Consider the following 16,828-nt stretch of genomic DNA (forward strand, 5'->3'; position numbering starts at 1 on the left):
TGGCCATGGACAGAATAAATCCAGTCCCCCCCATAGTGTACTGCTCTGGGACACACGAGTTTCAGGGGCTGTATGGCTCTTGAAGAGATTTTGTCCCTGTGGAGAATAGGATGGAGTCACAAATACTGCTGCGAGTAAGAAATTCAGGGCAGACATCAATCCACAGTCACTGTTAAGGGAGTGGTCCCTGTAGATGCTGGGTGCCAGTGGCAAAGTGAGGTGCTTGGGGTGCCCCAGTACACACCCAGTCCACCACAGCTGGTTGTCTGCCTTATGCTGAAACAGCTCTCAGGAGCTGCAGACAGCAGAGCCAGGATCACAAAGCATCTGGGCACATTCATCACAGAATCACAGCTTTTGAATTTTAGGGTTTCTACACTATAAACTCATCTGTGTAGCCCCCATGGCTACACAGAAAGTCTTGATGACTGAATGTGTAGCCAGGACACGTGTTATGACTGCAGAGATCCTCAGGCTGTAGGGCTGAGGCTCCCTTCACGCCCAGCAAGTACCAGACAGCATTTTCGAGGCACGTGGCTAACACTGTGTCAGGACCCTCTGCAGCGGAGGAAAAGTCTGTTGCCTTGTTGAACCCTGTGAACTGATACCTCCAGAGTGCCAGAGCAGCTCTAACACCATTCCTCCCCTGCTGAGCCAGTTTATTCACTTGCATTTGTCAAGCTTTGGTCCATCCTTCGTTCAGATTCTGCCTGGGAGTTTTGCACCAAGCTTCCTGTCCCCTCCACGCCACTGGCAAACAGTGGGTCCACATCTGAATGGTTCAGGCACACAAGGTTTTTAACTCTGGGCTTAAGGAGAAAACCAACCACATTATACTCAGATCTATTTGCTACATGTTGTGGACACACATTTCACATCACAGCTATTTTTTTATGCTCTGTTGTTTGCTTGTATTTCATGTTTTCATTCAGCTGGAAAATACAAACTACAAACAGCATGGTTCAGCTTGGAGGTGAAGAACTGCCAGTTTGTATAAACACTTTGATAATAGAAACTTGGTGGTGATTACAGCTCAATGTCTGCTGAAAAAAAAAACCAACAGAGGCCCTTTAGCAATTTTTCTAAACTAGTACAACACTGGAGCTTTGTTCTTCAGCATATCTGCTCAGCCATCCAGGGGACAGCCAAGCACACAGAATTGAATTGTGTAGGGCTTCGACAGATGCTCAGTGCCAAATTTTGCTTCAAGTTAACAGATATTTTCAGTTGCCTAAGCTGCTGATAAACATTTAGTTATTCTTCATGACTCTAAAGATCTTCCCTGTAATCACTGCCTGGCTGAGCTCTCCACAAAGGACTAAATCAGGGTTTAGCGGTTGAACAGGCAAAGGTACAGCTGAAGAGTAGCCCAAATATTCCACACCAATGACCTGCGGTGCCAAAATGCAAATTATTTGAAAGTTCAAATTCTTTTTAGGGCTTATGAAAGACTTGCATAAAATCAGTAGTAAAATAAAGCTTTAAAATATAATGTACTTATACCTTTGCTAAATTCAATAAACTAGTTTAATCTCACCCATCAAATCTGCATCATAATTTGCACATTAGGTTCCAACAGAATGGGAAAAGCTGCCTTAAGCTGCAATCAAAACTGCAAAGGAAATTCAGAATATTAATACTTTTTGTACAGAACCCTTTTTTCAGGCTTTGCAGGTCAGGACATAAAACGTCAGTGTAAATGAAAGAGAACAAACATACATCTTAAGTTATTTGCCTGGGTTTTAAACTATGTCCTTTTGCAAGTTTGTTCTACTAAATCACTATGGCTAGGATTTCCCTAGGTGAACCAGCTAGGGAAACCAGCTTTAATAAGTGGAGTTTTTATTTCTCCCTAGCTAAAAGAGTAACCTTACTTAAAGCCTTTTCAATTTCCAAAGTTGCCTTCAGCTGTTAGTCTCCAAGAAACAGCTATTCCCAGCCTCCATGTCTCCCTCTCATATGCCACTGAATATCCACCCTATGCTTTCAAAAGTGTCTATGACTCTGGCTGTGTTAACTGGCAGATGTTTTTAGAGACTAGAAAGTGTTTAGTCCCTGTGGACTAAAAGTTACATGATGACTTCATCACATAAGCAAAAGCTAATAACGGGAAAGCAAGAAAGCAGACAAGTGTTATATTCCAAAAACATGATGTTTCCTGTGCTTCTGGCAAAGCTACTTCTGTGCCTGAAAAAAGGCAAATCACTTTAGTCTTGGTGCTCAAAACACACACACACACCATCAAATGGCTGCTAGATAATTTATGTGCCTCTCCCTCAGCTGCCTTCCCCACTAATGCTCACTTTCCTTTGGATGGAAGTGAGAGGGCGAAGGTAGAGGAAAGGCAGTGTTTGTTCACCTTCAATATCTGTGCACCAACCATGTGCCTCACAACGCTCTCTGCAAGGGGTTACTACACCCAGGAGTTTACAGCTAAACAGCAGCAGAAATCTGAGCAGCTGCCTCAGGACCACGCACCTCAGCTCCTGCAGGGAAATACTCTTTCAAGTGCACAGCTTCACCCTCTCTGTTTAGAAAACTTTGGAGACTGATACAGGAGAAACTGCAAGTAATTAGCATATGTGGCATTTGCACACAGAGGCAACACTTGCTGTGGTTTCATATCAAGCCATCAGCAGTGGACATCATGCTCTGTCTCTCCAGATCCCTGAGCTGCCTGAGTGACTGATCAAGAAATCAGAGGACATGGATTCACAGGAGAAAGGCCTCCCTCCAGTGACATGATGGGGAAGAAAAGCAAGTGAGTAGATAGGTGGCACACCATGGCAAGACACTCTGAAGACTCTTCTCTGTGTAAGAGGGGAGAAGGGATGTGCCCTGGAGAGAAGTGCGGGCTTTTTGTATCATGAATTCAATGCATGGATATATAAATTTTCCTAGAGCACTTAGGGAGGGGGCTATTTCCTAGAGCTGATTAAAGAAGCATGACTTGATTTTCAATTTCTAACGACTCGGGGGGCATTCCAATCGACTGCAGACAGGAAATGAATACCATACATGCACTGCACAAGGCAGATGCTTTTGAATCTGACACTTACGTGAAATGAAAATATCTTCATTTCTGTCTCCCTTCCACCCCATGATCACTAGTTAGTTCTGAGCTATTTTTAGGATAAATGGTTTTATTTTTTTAAAGTTGTTATAGTCTTAGCATGTGCCTGAAGCCACCCAGACGCCACTGACAGTAAAGTTTATGGGAGCAGGCAAAAGGCATCTTTAGATCAGTCCCAGCAGCCCAACACAGCAGCAAGGTAAGAGAGGAAAGATAAGAAGCTCAGTTTTGTGTATCCTCACCTCCTCTGGCAAGGAACAGAGATGGGACCCTCGTGGATAAGCCATATCCAGGGAGGGAGAACAGCTCTATAGAGAGATCCCAAAGAAAAAACAACAGAGACACCGAAGGCTATGGCTCAGAACTCACTTCCAGCTACTTAACTCTGCTGAAGAGATTAAATATATATATTTTCTCCTCATACAGCTCTCACAGTCAAACTTCAATAATTGCCATGGTAGTATTATGGGGTTTATAAGCCAATATAAAATGTAATTGTTGCTCCTTTTATCACTGGCAGCAGTGCATTTCAGGGAATTGGCACACACATCTCTTTTCCCCCACTCAGTCCATATGTGTGCAAACACATGATTTCAGCTGCATACTCCCCTTGTATTTTATTGTAGGAATAGGATAAAGGAAGAAAAAAAATCAGAGAGGTGGTATTAATCTGGCCCTTACTCTGATGTTACGCAAATAATGAGTTTGTTTTATCTTGATGTTAAGACAGCCGAAGCTGTATTCCTAAGAACATGAAAAAACGATCCTCCTAGGAGACAGAAGAAGAAAAAGGGATGGGTAGGTGAGAAAGGCAGCTTTGATTTACATCATTCAAAGGGCCATGAATGCCAGATCAAAGAAGAGCAGGAATCAAATTCACATCCACTGAAGGATTTCAGAAGGTTTCTCAGAGCTATTGATCTCTCAAGGGCAAACCCTTTTAAACACTAGGCAATGCCTCTAACTCTCACCTTACACTGGCTGAGCCTCACGTAGTTGGCTTTCAGCGGCTGAGGAAAACAGAAACAGCCAAGACAACACAGTATCTGGGTTTGATGTAGGACACACAGAACTGAGCATTGGAAGGTGTGCATTTTCTGCACATCTGCTGCAGAAAATGGCCATCATGGTAGGTGTTAACTAAAAACCAGATTCCCCACTGACAAGCCATGTGTTTGGTGACCATGGAGTGCTGAGGACAGACTGCTGTCACTCTGATGAGAGTTCTGGCCAGGGTTTGTTTGCTCCGTGCTGAGTTACTAAAAATATAAAGGCACCTCATATTTTGTTCAGGATGAAGATGGAATAAGACATCTAAGGAGCTACTCCAGCTCAGCTGGCAAGCAGTGGCTTGTTCATGAGTTTGGACTCACAGGTCTAATCTGAATACCTAGAGAAGGCACAGGATCCAACCCTAAAACAAGTGCTGAACTGTCAAATGCATCACGGGTTGGCATCTTCCCCTCACCCCTTCCCTTCCCTGGGACAGGTGTCTTGGGAGTCTGGTAGACAAGCTTCCTGGTGTTTTGCCTTGTCAGTGGACTTCAGGATCGTGCCTTAATCCAGAGCCACTGGAATTTGGTGCAGTAAAGCACTTTAACCTGACCCAGCCCCAGACTGTCTCCTCAGAGCTGCCTTTGGGCTTCTGATGTGGATCCCCTTGCAGCAGGCTCATTGCTGCTGCCATCATCCCATCCCTGGGAACACTCCCTTCATGCCACCTTCCACATTTGCTATGCTGCACACACAGCTGCAACAGCACATTACGGATTGTTTGTCTCTTTCCAAGCTCTGCTCACATTTTGAAGCCTATCTGCTCCCACCAGCACTCAGCACATCTTGCTACCTCGAACATCTTCAGGAAATGGATGACCCTTTTCCTCCTGCACGTTTGGATTGAGAGCTAGTGCTGAGTGCTGCTACCATTTCAACACACATCAACACTCTCCAGGGCTCCACCAGGCTAAACAGCTCATTTGAAACCTCTGCCACTATTCTTTTGATACACCTGAAGTCCCAGGCAGTGTGGCTGCCCTGGGTCCCGTTTGAGATATATATTCAGAAATGTTAGACACATACACATCAAGTCCCCCATTCTTTCCCAATAAAAGCCTGGACTTTAAAGCACAAGGTGAGGAACAGATACTCTATTGGCCAGCTGCAGTGAGCCTTTCATAAATAACATGACAATCAACCCCCAAAATGGAGAACGATACTCCAGAAGCTCTGTCCTGCCTGACAAACATCTGTTTTCCTCTTGTAGAAAGGAATAACATGATAGAAAAAGTCAAATGCTGAATGCCTAAACAAACTGAATTAAGAAGAGATGGTAGGAGTAATGATGGATGAATTGTAAACCACCTGCAAATGTTAAAGTTGCCGTACCCTTCTGCAGAACATTAAGCCTATACTGCAAACCTCCAATAGACAGGGACTGTGCTCTATAAAAATCATGATGAATGCAGGCTTGTTTTTATATTATGGAGGTCCTAATCCTCCTCCTCCTCTGCCTTTGCTCTATTGTTACAACATCAAAGACCAACTGCTGGCCAAGATACAGTCAATATGAAAAGGGCGACCAGCAAATTTACTGCTTGACTTCATTCCCTTTAAATGGAATAGGCACCATGGCCCTTTTTCAAAGTCCAATCACAGACATATATCTTTTTTATTGGACATCATGTACAATAAAGTGAAGCTGTAACTTGGAAAAAAAATAGAACACCTTAAAAAAATCCCATGAGGTGAACATTCCTTTATAAAAATATCACTGTGGTTACATGTTTTGAAAAACTCCGGGCACTTCACAGGGCAAAAGGCATGGACTGCCTAGGTTATAGTTTAGCTAAGATGCATACCCACGCCTGATATTGAGCTGGTTTCAAAAATATACCTCAACCAAGTAATAAAAAGTGATATATTTAAGACAGAATGCCAGCATCATTCAAATAAACTGTAATGGCAGCATTCATGTCACGAGAATCATTAACTGCTTTGTTATAGCCTGCTCTGTGCAGTGAGCCTTTACAGACTTCTTCTGTCCAGAGAATCTTAAAATCAGGAGCACAAAATGCTGATATACAGACTGCATCTTAAACAACTCCAGTCTGATTACTGAGGTAACTTCCAGAGGCACTTTCAGATGAGAGCTGAATCAGCAGACATTAAAGACAGCAGCAGTTTTATTGCTAAACAGAAGAGAAATAATTTCTGGCTACAAAATTAAATTGTGCACAAACAATTTAAATGATGTAGGAGACAAGTAGAGTGGGGTGTTACAGAATCTGTGCTAGACAGCTACGGTTCTCATTTTCTGTTTTAAACTATTAATCATTTTTGTTTCTTTGGGCAGCTTGTGCAAACAGACATTAGTAGATATCTGGTTACTAATGTTATATCGAGACCAATCTCATACTTTTTTTAAAATCCTGCACTGATGCATATGGCAGGTAAAACTAAGCAGATTTGCGTTTTATCTTTATAAACTTCAGCAGCTGCTTCCAGTGGAGTAATGATGGTTTCTTCTGGCAAAAACTGCTGCTGCTGGGTTACGTCTAAGGCAATAAAGATACCAAGGCTGTGTAACTAATTTTTGAAGCACTAGCTTAAAAAAATAGTTGTCTTATCACTAAGTCCTCTTCCCTGTTATTTCTGTCACAATTTCTCTGCCATCACCTCCTTCCACCACAGCCTGCAGCACACCTCTTTCAGTGCAAGGACTTCACCTCCTGTTCAGCATTCCTGGGCATTCCTCTATTCGAGGAAGTGTTTTGACTGAGTACCCAACCCAGTACCTGAGCAGCCAACTCAATGAGAATGCAAAGGCAAGATGCCTGAAAGGAGTATCCAGGAAGTTAAACCTGTCCCATGGATGACATGGACCCAGTGACGGCTCCTTAGAAGAGGAGGAATCCACTTTTCTTAGAGTGCTCCAGTGGCAGAAACAGATGGGCACTAATCTGGCTTTTATAGGTACTTACAGAGAACTCACTGGTTTTGTCATGAGAACTGATCTCAAGAGCCATGCTGGCGAAGAGGAAATGTGAATCTTCCCAAGGAAGAAGAACTACTGTGGAACAAACACCTGGATTTTTCAGTGCAAAGAAACATAACAGATGGAAATTAATTCATGCAACTTGAAGAAAGCCACACACCAGGGCCCAGCTCATCTTCATGGACGGAGGTCCTGATGACATGTGCTGTGTGCTTATCAGTTCTGTGGAAAAACTGAGCTGTGAAAGATTCATAATCAAGGGGATCTTGGCTCTGCAGCTGACACAAATCATTGACTTGTCTTGAAGGAGGTCAATTTAAACACACTGAGAATGCAGATCTAGCACAGAAGCATAAAAGCCAAGGGATGTTTGAACTCCTCCTGCCTTTAATGTGCACTGACTCCACCAAGAGTGTGAGAGAAAGATTTCATCCCTGATTTCCCCCTCTCATCTTCAGGAGCACCTCCCTGCATTAAAGGCTTAGAGATGAACAACTCCAGGCCTGCTTTAGTCCAGCTAGACTGATAGAAGAGAGGAATAAAAAAGATATAACCCATGGCTGTGAGTTCTCTAAGCACTTGAAAAACAAGGACAAAAGGATAAAGGAACTGCTTACCAGTAACGCCCACACCAGCTCCTCTAACCAAGCATTCTGGTGCCACAGAAGTGACCACTGTGGTGAGCCATCCCTTATTACAATAATAAGTTACATTTCACTTTGTTTTCTTTCTTTTTCTGGTATTTCAAATCAAAAGTTCATGGAAATATCAACACTGGAAATATTCTGCTCTTGCTGATGTACCAGTGAGCTCACTATGCTGTTTCTTGGAAATGTTATTCATCTCTATGCTTTGGACTATGAATTTAGCCTGGCATTTACTGTCTTTAAAACTTGTAAAACAGGCACAATGGTCTTAAAGTGCAACAGTAACCACTGCATCACTGAGTGCTTCCTTCTGCCTTTTACTGAAGCACTTTGTATTTTTTCACTTTAAAGTTACACTTCATTATTCATCTCTGACAGTGCCTCTATTCAGGCTGGAGACCCACTGCACTGCTCATTGCTCACAAGCTACACCACAATACTGAAACCTCAACCTGCATAAGCTTGGGTTGACATTTGAAAAGTAAAATAAGGGGGGGAAAAAAAGACACCACTGAAAAATAACAGCTTAAAAAAGTCGCCTTTCTGATCACTGAACATTATTCAGTCAGTTTAAAGGGCTTTTATGTAGTGCAGTCTTAAAGCAGACAGCAAGGTAAGAGTAGTGAAAAAAAGGACCAAATAATCACTAACCAACACTGTGAAGAGAACAAATGAGGCACAACTGGGTACTACCACATCTGTTTGCAAGGAACACTGGCAAAACATCCCCAAGAGCATAAAGCAACCAGTGCTCACAGTTAAACCTGCCAAAGCTGCTAAATCAGGATGTAAGCACCGAGCAAAACTACACGGCTTCAATTTTTTAGGTTTACACTTGTGTAAGGAAACATCTCAATTGTCTATCTATATATTCAAAATATGAGTGTATTTCAAGATATTCAAGTAATGCATAAGAATGTAAGCATAAGTTAAGAATGGCAAAATAATTTCCTGGCATTACTTGCACTCAGTGCACTTTTACATAATAAAGGAAAAGAGAGGAGAAATTCTTAAGCATGAATGTTCACAAACCAGTGTATCTTAGAAAACACAAGATATTTGCAAACTGATTTTTTTCTTCCCACTGGAATACCTACCAGTGACTGGGCTTTCAGAAGTCATCTCTATCACAGACAATTTCAGAAAGTTTTCAAATATACCCATTACGTTGGCAGGCCAAGCCTGCATTGTCTGCACCATTATCCATACTACTGCCTTCTGGACCTCACTTGCTGTGAAGTTCTCGGATGCTGTGACATAACACAGCATTCCACCTTATCAACAATTCTTTCATTGTTTTCTTTGATGGAGTTTTCCACCACTTTGGAGCAATCCAGCATTGATTACTGACAAAGAGATGTTGTAGATATGAGCAGAGACAAAAGAACAGCGCCGGATTCAAACCACAATTCCCAATTTACATCCAACGTAACCTGCACTGGTTAAACAGATGTCTCCTCAGCAAAGGAATTCCACAGCAGAGCAAGGTGTCAAACAGCTCAATATGCTGAACCTCTAAGTGCTGGGAACCTCTAAGTACCAGCAGGTCGTAACAGTGATGTTACAAACCACAGGGGAGTACACACTGACCTGCACCACACAGCACAGTGATGAAGAAATTGTTGAGGCCACCAGCAGAGCTGCAGCTCTAGGCCTCCTCTTTCTGTGGGCAGCTGGCACCAGGAAAGGACAGAACAGGGAAATGTGACTGAACCTAAGGGTTGGCAACCAAAGAAGGAGAAGCAAAATAGAGAGTTTTGTACCAAGCAGGTAAGAGCAAGGGGTCCGTAGCAGAGTGGTTGTATCACTGTTACAGCTGCCGTGACCAAAATTAGCAAAATATGCCTCGTCCAAACATCTTGGTAAAATTTAACTCAGGAAGTTACATTCACACCTGCCTAATATTGCTCCTAGCAGCCATAACTAAAATATTCTTGGATACCTGTTCTGAATTATTGCAGTAGTCTAAGATACAAAAACCTTGCCACATCCTACCCTGAAGGTGTAGTAGCACTTTTCCACCAAGGATACTTTAGTTTGCTATGAAATTAATCAAAGTGATAGGTATGAAGAGAAGTTTAATTAATGCTTTCTGGAGATTTCTGGAGCCAGGTTTGAAAGGAGAAAGAATCTCTCCTGGGAGCAGTGGATGCCAGAAAATGGTGCTCTGCTCAGTGCAGCAACCTCAGTCCTTCACCCTTGTTTCCCATTTTATCCTTTGCTTCCATGCATGCAGCAGCACACGCAAAGCCAATCACCCTTCCTTCCCCCAGGATCCTGGAACAAGCCACAGCCCAACAGCAAAACCACTAAAGAGCACACACAGTTCCTTCCCTTGGGAGGTGAGAGAATGAACTGCACACGGTCTAAGCCATTGCTGGATCTTGGTACATAGCTGGGGGAACATATGCCAAAGGGTGAGCCTTAGTTAAGAATCTACACAGCAAAGCTGAGAACAGGCAGGTTCCACTGTCACTGCCATAAAAAGCACAAAACAGCATCCCTTGAGATGAGGAACCCCCTCACCAAAAGAGATTCTGGGTTACAGTGAATCAGCCTGCCCAATTCACAAGCCACCTGCTCTGAAAGCTGTTCATGTAATGTACAAATGCCTCTTAAGGCAGGGAAGGATTTAGGGTTCATATTAAATACACAATGTACATCCACTTACCGGCACCTTAAACAGGCTAAAAGCAGTCTGGAAAACAAGAAGGCAGAATGTGGAATCGACAGGTTTTCAAAGATGACTTAGATGATTGGCTCCTAATAGAGCAAACCAAAGGTAAAGCTCCAGAGCTCAAATTTACTTCCAAAAAACGGAGTCTAAAACGCTCCCAAAGTAAACAGCTTGAGTCCTACTCAGCTGAGGAAGCCAGAAAGCTGAAATATGCCACTGTATCCGACTGGAGATAGTTTTACACACTGCCTGAATGCAGTACAAGGGTCAGCAAGAACTCACAAGCCCTGAAAAGCCTGAAATGCACCCCAGCAAAGGCAGCAGACAGCACACCACTGCTAAATTACTCATGGCATTGAACTGGCGACCTTGGGAGAAAATTATGAGCTCAGCCCCATAACAGGCTACTCACACAGCTTGGAGAGTGACTCCTGTGCAACCATTTATAAGCAGCAAAATGTATTTTTTCTGGTAGGGCTCAGAGAACATTTCCAACAGGGTGTAATTGCTTTGCATGCTTATTGAAGGAGGGGACAAGGGCAGGAGCAGGGGGATTAAAAGGAAAAAAAAATCTGTTTACAGCATTGTGCTGCTTTTCAAATTATGTTTTCTTACACAGCTCCACTTTTAGGAACAACTACTGAGTTTCAGGCTAATGTAATAGTGCTGCAAGTATTGCAGTGGAGAATCTGACTTCATGTGCTATGGCATATATTGTTGGTGGCTCTGTTACTGCATTTTACAAGGTCATTTTTCTTGGTGTGGGAACACTGTTATTCTTGGTGTGCAAGGCCTGCCATGGAAAAATTAGAAGTGAAGGGGATAAACTTCACGATGAAATATTTTCTCTCAGAATGAAAGCACAGATTTTAGAGCATCGTAAAGTATTAAAAATGTCTTCCAAAATTTATGTTCAAGCCTTCCCTTGGTTTTAGGACTATGTAAAAAGATAAAAACATACCCAAGCTGCTTTTTTCCATTTCTTAATATAGCTTCATTTGCTCTTCTTCAGAAAAGAAAATCTGTACTTCTTTATTTCATAAATATGCTCCAGAACAGCTTCTGGATGATAATTAAATTAGACCTAGTAGAATTCTCAGCAGAAAAGAATCTCCCCCTTCCCCAATTCTCCATTTTTTTTTTCATGTTGGAAGAGATGGAAGGAAGGGAATAAAATCTGACTGAGAAACACAAGGCTGATTCCCTCTCCTAACTCCAGACTGTGAGCTGTTTTCCAGCTCCAGCGTGGATTTCCCATTTTGTGCCCTTCACTGCAGCAGTGAACCAAGGGAGCCTGTGCTTGTACCTTACCCATCCCAAAGGGGACCCCAGGAGTACTTTGGGATTTTCTCCTCACTGCTGCTCCTTCACAGCCAGTCGCAGCAGCATGAGACAGTTCCAGACATCTGGAATCTCTGGAGACACACACAGCGTGGGGAAGGGCACCAAAGGGAAAAAACAAGAGGGAGGAAAAAATAATTTGCTTAATTTTAGGATGGAAGGGATTTTTTTTCCCTATATTTCTTTCTTCTCTCAGTCTAATTAATTGCAGGGGTTAACCCAACTGAAAGACCAAAAGAAATCAAAAGCTATCCTACAAAAATCTTCCTTCCATTTGAAGGACCAAGGATGGGAGAAAGAGAAGCTCTTCCTCTCTTACTGAATCAGGCTTCAAATGCTTCCAAGTGTTTCAGGCTCTTTAAACTTCCAAATATATTTTAAGATTATTAAGGATTCTTCCTGAATTCGTTTTATGTGAGAAGGACCCAATTCTGACTACTTCCTTTGTGCAAACAGACTGCCTAAGTCCCATAGACCATATCCTCTGTTTGACAATTGCCAGGGACTTTTGATACAAATTTGCCACGTCAAAAGACATCTATAAACGTCTTTGTTGCAAAGAATACTCTTTCCTGGATTTGCCACACTTCTTCAAGAGAAATTTCATCAAATGTATCTACTCACTTCTCGCAATCACTCCTCTCCACAGATGTACCAGGAGAGAAAAACCCTGAGAGATGTCCAAGTGCTCATACCAACAAGTCCGAGTTTGTGCAGTGTTTCCCACACTGATTCTCTCCCTGTGAGTGCAGTGCACTAGGATGTTGCATTTACTTCAGCACGTGCCATGACACAGCCCAAAACCTGCCAGAATCAGAAGATCCCGGTGCAAACTTCTCATTGAGATTTATACTGTGATGCCCTGAATGGAAGCATCTGCCTGCTTAAGTGCAACTTTCTAAAACAACAGAATCCAGCTAGCAACAGAACCCCTGGAAGTTATAAAACCCGAAAATTAAGAGACTTCCATCTGTTTAACCAATTGCTCTAATCAATATCCTTTCCCCCCCGTAATGTTTTGTACAGACATTGTCTCTCAAATGCGTAACTGCAGAATCAATGGAGTTGGGAAGTATGTAAGAATTTCAATTCTACAAATGGCAAAACGTTATGAAAATATGAACTGCTAAAGCTATCACGGTGCTTAAAGGTACCGAGTTTATTAAGGTAATCTGTAAAACAGATTACCTGAACAGAAAAAATTCTTGAAGCCAACAATCTACAGGTTTTCATGAGAGAGGCAACTGCAATGATAATAATCTAAGATAATTATCTGAAGATGATTTTCCTCTTGTTTCACCTTAACCTTACAAGAGTGCTCTAAAAGGAGCTGCTCAGGGAAATGGCATCACCCAGAGTTCCCACTTGCCCAGATGTTTCTCTCATTATGTTACAAGCCTGTCACGAAAAGGCAAATTCAGGGTTATTCTAATGATAGCAAACACCTCATAAAAAACCTCTCCAAATTTACTTTTCCAAGGAACATCCTTTAAAAAGGCATTCCCAGTGCCCATGAGAAAAGAAAGCATCGTTTATAAAACATTATTACCAGAAATCTTGCAGATATTTAAAAAAAAATCCTGGAATGCCAAGCTGGTGATAAAACTGCAGCGACAGCATGGTGGGGCCTTACCTAAGCTCCCCTCAGCAGGACTCCCACCAAGTTCAACAGGAGGTTTTCTGAGTTAGGGGGACCTACTCAGAAATCCTGTGACTGGGATGTTGAGCCTGCAGCTCTGGGTTCCCCCCTGTGGCTGGTGGGTTCATTTTGTGGACCACCAGCTGGGGATCCCATGCATACAGTGAACAGTACAGCCTGCACTCTCCTTACTGCTCCTTGGCTTTTATCCTCTGCTGGTGCTATGATTCTTACCCAGATGATGGATGGTTTACATAAATGTATGGTGGTAATAATTATGACTTTTTTTTTTGTCAGTTTATCGCATGATTTGGTATTTGGATTTTTTTTATTTTATCACATGGATGGAGGAGAAGAGTGTTGGCCAGGAAACATGCAACTGACCAGAGGTTTACAAGCTTTGTCTGCTGATGTTGGTGATTCTGCAGCTTTGATCACTGTCTCCAACCATTATAAACGAATGGCAACATGTGATACTAAATAAAAAGAACGACCTGCAAGAATACTGAAACAGACAAAAAAAAAGTCCTTCACCTCTGTCAGACATAATACACAGAGGAGTTTCATGGGAGAAGTCTTTCCAAAGACTGGAATGGGCTAGCTGGGTCGCAAGTGCTGTCCTTCACATCACAAGCACTTATGACCCTAAGTTTCTTGCCTGTTTCAGGACTGAATGTCAGCCTGTCTCTTGATGCTCTCCAAGGAAAGCCATACACTTAGTTCCAGTACTTCCCGACACCACACACCTATCTGTTCCCCTCTCACTCTAGGGAATCCTGTGCCCCCACGAAGGGATGCCCTGACACGGCCGCTTCCATCCCTCGCCTGCCCCACACGCTCCCCAGGTGCGCTGCCCGTCCTCCGCTGCGGGAACACGCGTGAGAGCCGCCCCGACGCCTCCCGTATGGCATCGAACCGCGACGCCGGAGCAGCTCCGCCTTTGCCACCGCTGCCCTCGACAAGGAGGGCGGGGGACACCCCGTAAACGCCCGGGGAAAGCCCTCGGGCGGCGGAGCCCTCGGGGTCGGGACGGACGCGGGCGGCGTGAGGAGGAGGAGGAGGTGGAGGCGGACGGGGCAGGTGCACGGCCCCCGTCAGCTCGGCCAGCCCCGCGCTGTCCCCGACGGCCCCGGGGGACGCGGGAGGGTGCCGGGGGAGGCGGGGCGGCACTCACCTGCCGCTGGCTGTGGTTGCCGGCAGCCGAGGGGGCGTGCGGCTCTCCGCCGCCGCGCAGCACGGTGATGTGCAAGGTGAGCAGGAGCAGCCCCAGCAGCAGCAGCAGCTCGGCAGCCAGCCGCACCATCCTCTTGAGCCGGGCGGCTTTAGGGCCCCGCGGCGGCGGCGGCGGACGCGGAGGAGGCGGAGGAGGAGGAGGAGCCGCGGCGGCCGCCGCCACCGCCGCCGGGGCCGCCGCCGGAGCGGCCCCGGCCCCGGCCCCGGCCCCAGGAGCCGCAGGACGGGCGGCGGGGACCGCGCCGCTCTCGGCGTCGGCGGGGCGGGCGGCGGGCGCGGGGCAGCGGCGGCAGCAGCAGCAGCAGCAGCAGCGGGGGCCGCCGCACCACGGCGGAGCCACGTCGGGGCGGGATGCCGCGGCGGCGGCCAGAGTCCCGGCGCTGCCCGGCGGCGGGCGGCAGGTACCCGAGGCCGGCGGCGTCTCTGCGGGCAGCCCTGCAAGCCAGAGGCACCGCGGGCCGTCGGAAGGAGGGAGCGGGCGGCCGAACCCCCGCCGCCTCGGGGAGCCGCGGCCGGCGGAGAGCAGCGGCTTTCGGCGGCCGGCGGGGACACGCTGCGAGCACGGGGGGAGCCGGCAGTGTGTGTGCGAGGGAGAGGGAGGAGGGAGGAGAGCGAGGCGGGGGGGCCGGGGACGAGTCTCACATGGCGGGGAAGCCGGGACGCTCCGAGGGGAGGAGAGAGCTCGGGGCTATCGCCTCCCTCCGCGCTCGGGGATGGGGGTGGCCCCTGGACCAGCTTCCCCCGCCGCCGCCGCCGTGTCCTCGCCCGCCCCGCCGCTCCCCCCTCCCCTCCCGACGCCCGTCGAGGCGTCGCCCTGCCCTGCCCTGCCCTGCCCTGCCCGCCCCGCCGGGCTCCGGCCCCTCGCCGTGCGGGGCGGACGGAGAGGGGCGCGCCGCGACCCCCGCCGGCTCCCGGCCCTCGCGCTGCGAGCTCCCCGGGGAAAAAGAGGGGCAGATTGCAGCTTCCTTCTCCCGTCCCCCTTCCTCTTCCTCCCCCTCTCTACCCACTGGCTGAGCCGTGGGAAATGGGATAGGGGGCAGAGGTCGAGCGGCTGCGAAAAGCTTCAGCTGCCCGCTGCCCTCCCGGGGAGCTGGATACCTGGCTCCATCTCTCCTCTCTTCCCTCCAGTGCCCTAGGGCTGGCAGGGGTAGCGCCGCACTCTCTCCTGCCACCGTGCGTGCGTGCTTGCAAGCGGCTGCCGCTCCTCCTGGCTGCTGCTGCTGCTGCTGCTGCTGCTGCTGCTGCTGTTGCTGCTGTTGCTGCTGCTGCTGCTGCTGCTGCTGCTTCCAGGCCCACTTTCTCGCCCCCTCGCTCTGTGTCGGGAGAGGTACGTGTCGGATGCTTTTATACTGCCCTGCCTCCTTTCCCTGCTCCCCCCCCTTTTTCCTTCGCCCTCTCTGCTGATCCTGCTCCAGCCTAGCGTGTCCCCCCCCACCCCGCTGCCCTCCTCCCCGTGCCGACCTGCTCCTCTCCGTGCCCTGCTCCTCTCCGTGCCCTGCTTTGCCAGGACACCCCAGTGCTGCCCCCGGAGCCCTCCCCACACACCTTGCGTCCCGACTGCCATCTCTGCTCGGCTGGGATGGATCTGCCCTGGAGTGACACGTCCCTTTCAGTTGGTCTGTGCGTCCCGAGTGGGACTCCACCAGGGTTTGACACTCCTTGCTCTTCCTCTGGGCTGCTGACCTGTGTCAGTACTGTGGAAAAAGCTTTCTCTCTCAGATGGGAGCCCTCAAATTTAAAAGTAATGCGGGCTTGAGAATATGTGAAAATGAGGGTTGGATTATCACTTGCTGTAAGTAAATATCTCAGCGTCCAGTCTGAGGAAGCTGGACCGCTTTGTGGGTGCTCAAGTTGCAGCTCATTGTAACAAGAACAAACGCAGCTCAAATCAACTTGAAGCATAAATAAAGCCACCTAACAAAAAATGGGACTTTTGGAATTTTTGTTGTCGCTCTTGCGCAATTGGGAATGTTATGTGTAAAAACGAGGATACGAACAAACTGTGAGTATGTGACAGCCGAGAGGCTGAATTGGTCTAAAATGTCTAAATTGGGGAAAAAGTATCCCCCAGTCTGAAACATTTTCATCTGGAGACCAGTGTCCTCAGCAGGGTTTCCTGCAAGGTAAGGGTGAGATGTTCTTCCAGTGTGTGGAGCCAGCTGGGACAAGGCACATCATGGGAGGCACATCACTCCCTTAGCCTGCACTGTGCCCTGGAAAACTG

At 46.7% G+C, this 16,828-nt stretch overlaps 1 protein-coding gene across 2 annotated transcripts in view; it reads right to left on the reverse strand.

The window, feature by feature from the left end:
- ISM1 (isthmin 1) overlaps positions 1-15,858 on the reverse strand; it is a 39,675-nt gene extending 23,817 nt beyond the window's left edge. For both annotated transcript variants that reach the window (XM_038133833.1, XM_038133832.1), the window contains exons 1-2: positions 15,703-15,858; positions 14,546-15,039 (exon numbers count right to left, since the gene is read on the reverse strand). In XM_038133833.1, the coding sequence (XP_037989761.1) occupies positions 14,546-15,039; positions 15,703-15,712 (504 nt within the window). In that variant the 5' untranslated portion in view covers positions 15,713-15,858. The remainder of the gene's footprint in view (positions 1-14,545; positions 15,040-15,702) is intronic.
- Positions 15,859-16,828: the final 970 nt, after the last annotated feature.

The sequence above is a fragment of the Motacilla alba genome, chromosome 3 (assembly GCF_015832195.1).
Source record: "Motacilla alba alba isolate MOTALB_02 chromosome 3, Motacilla_alba_V1.0_pri, whole genome shotgun sequence".
Taxonomy (NCBI): domain Eukaryota; kingdom Metazoa; phylum Chordata; class Aves; order Passeriformes; family Motacillidae; genus Motacilla; species Motacilla alba.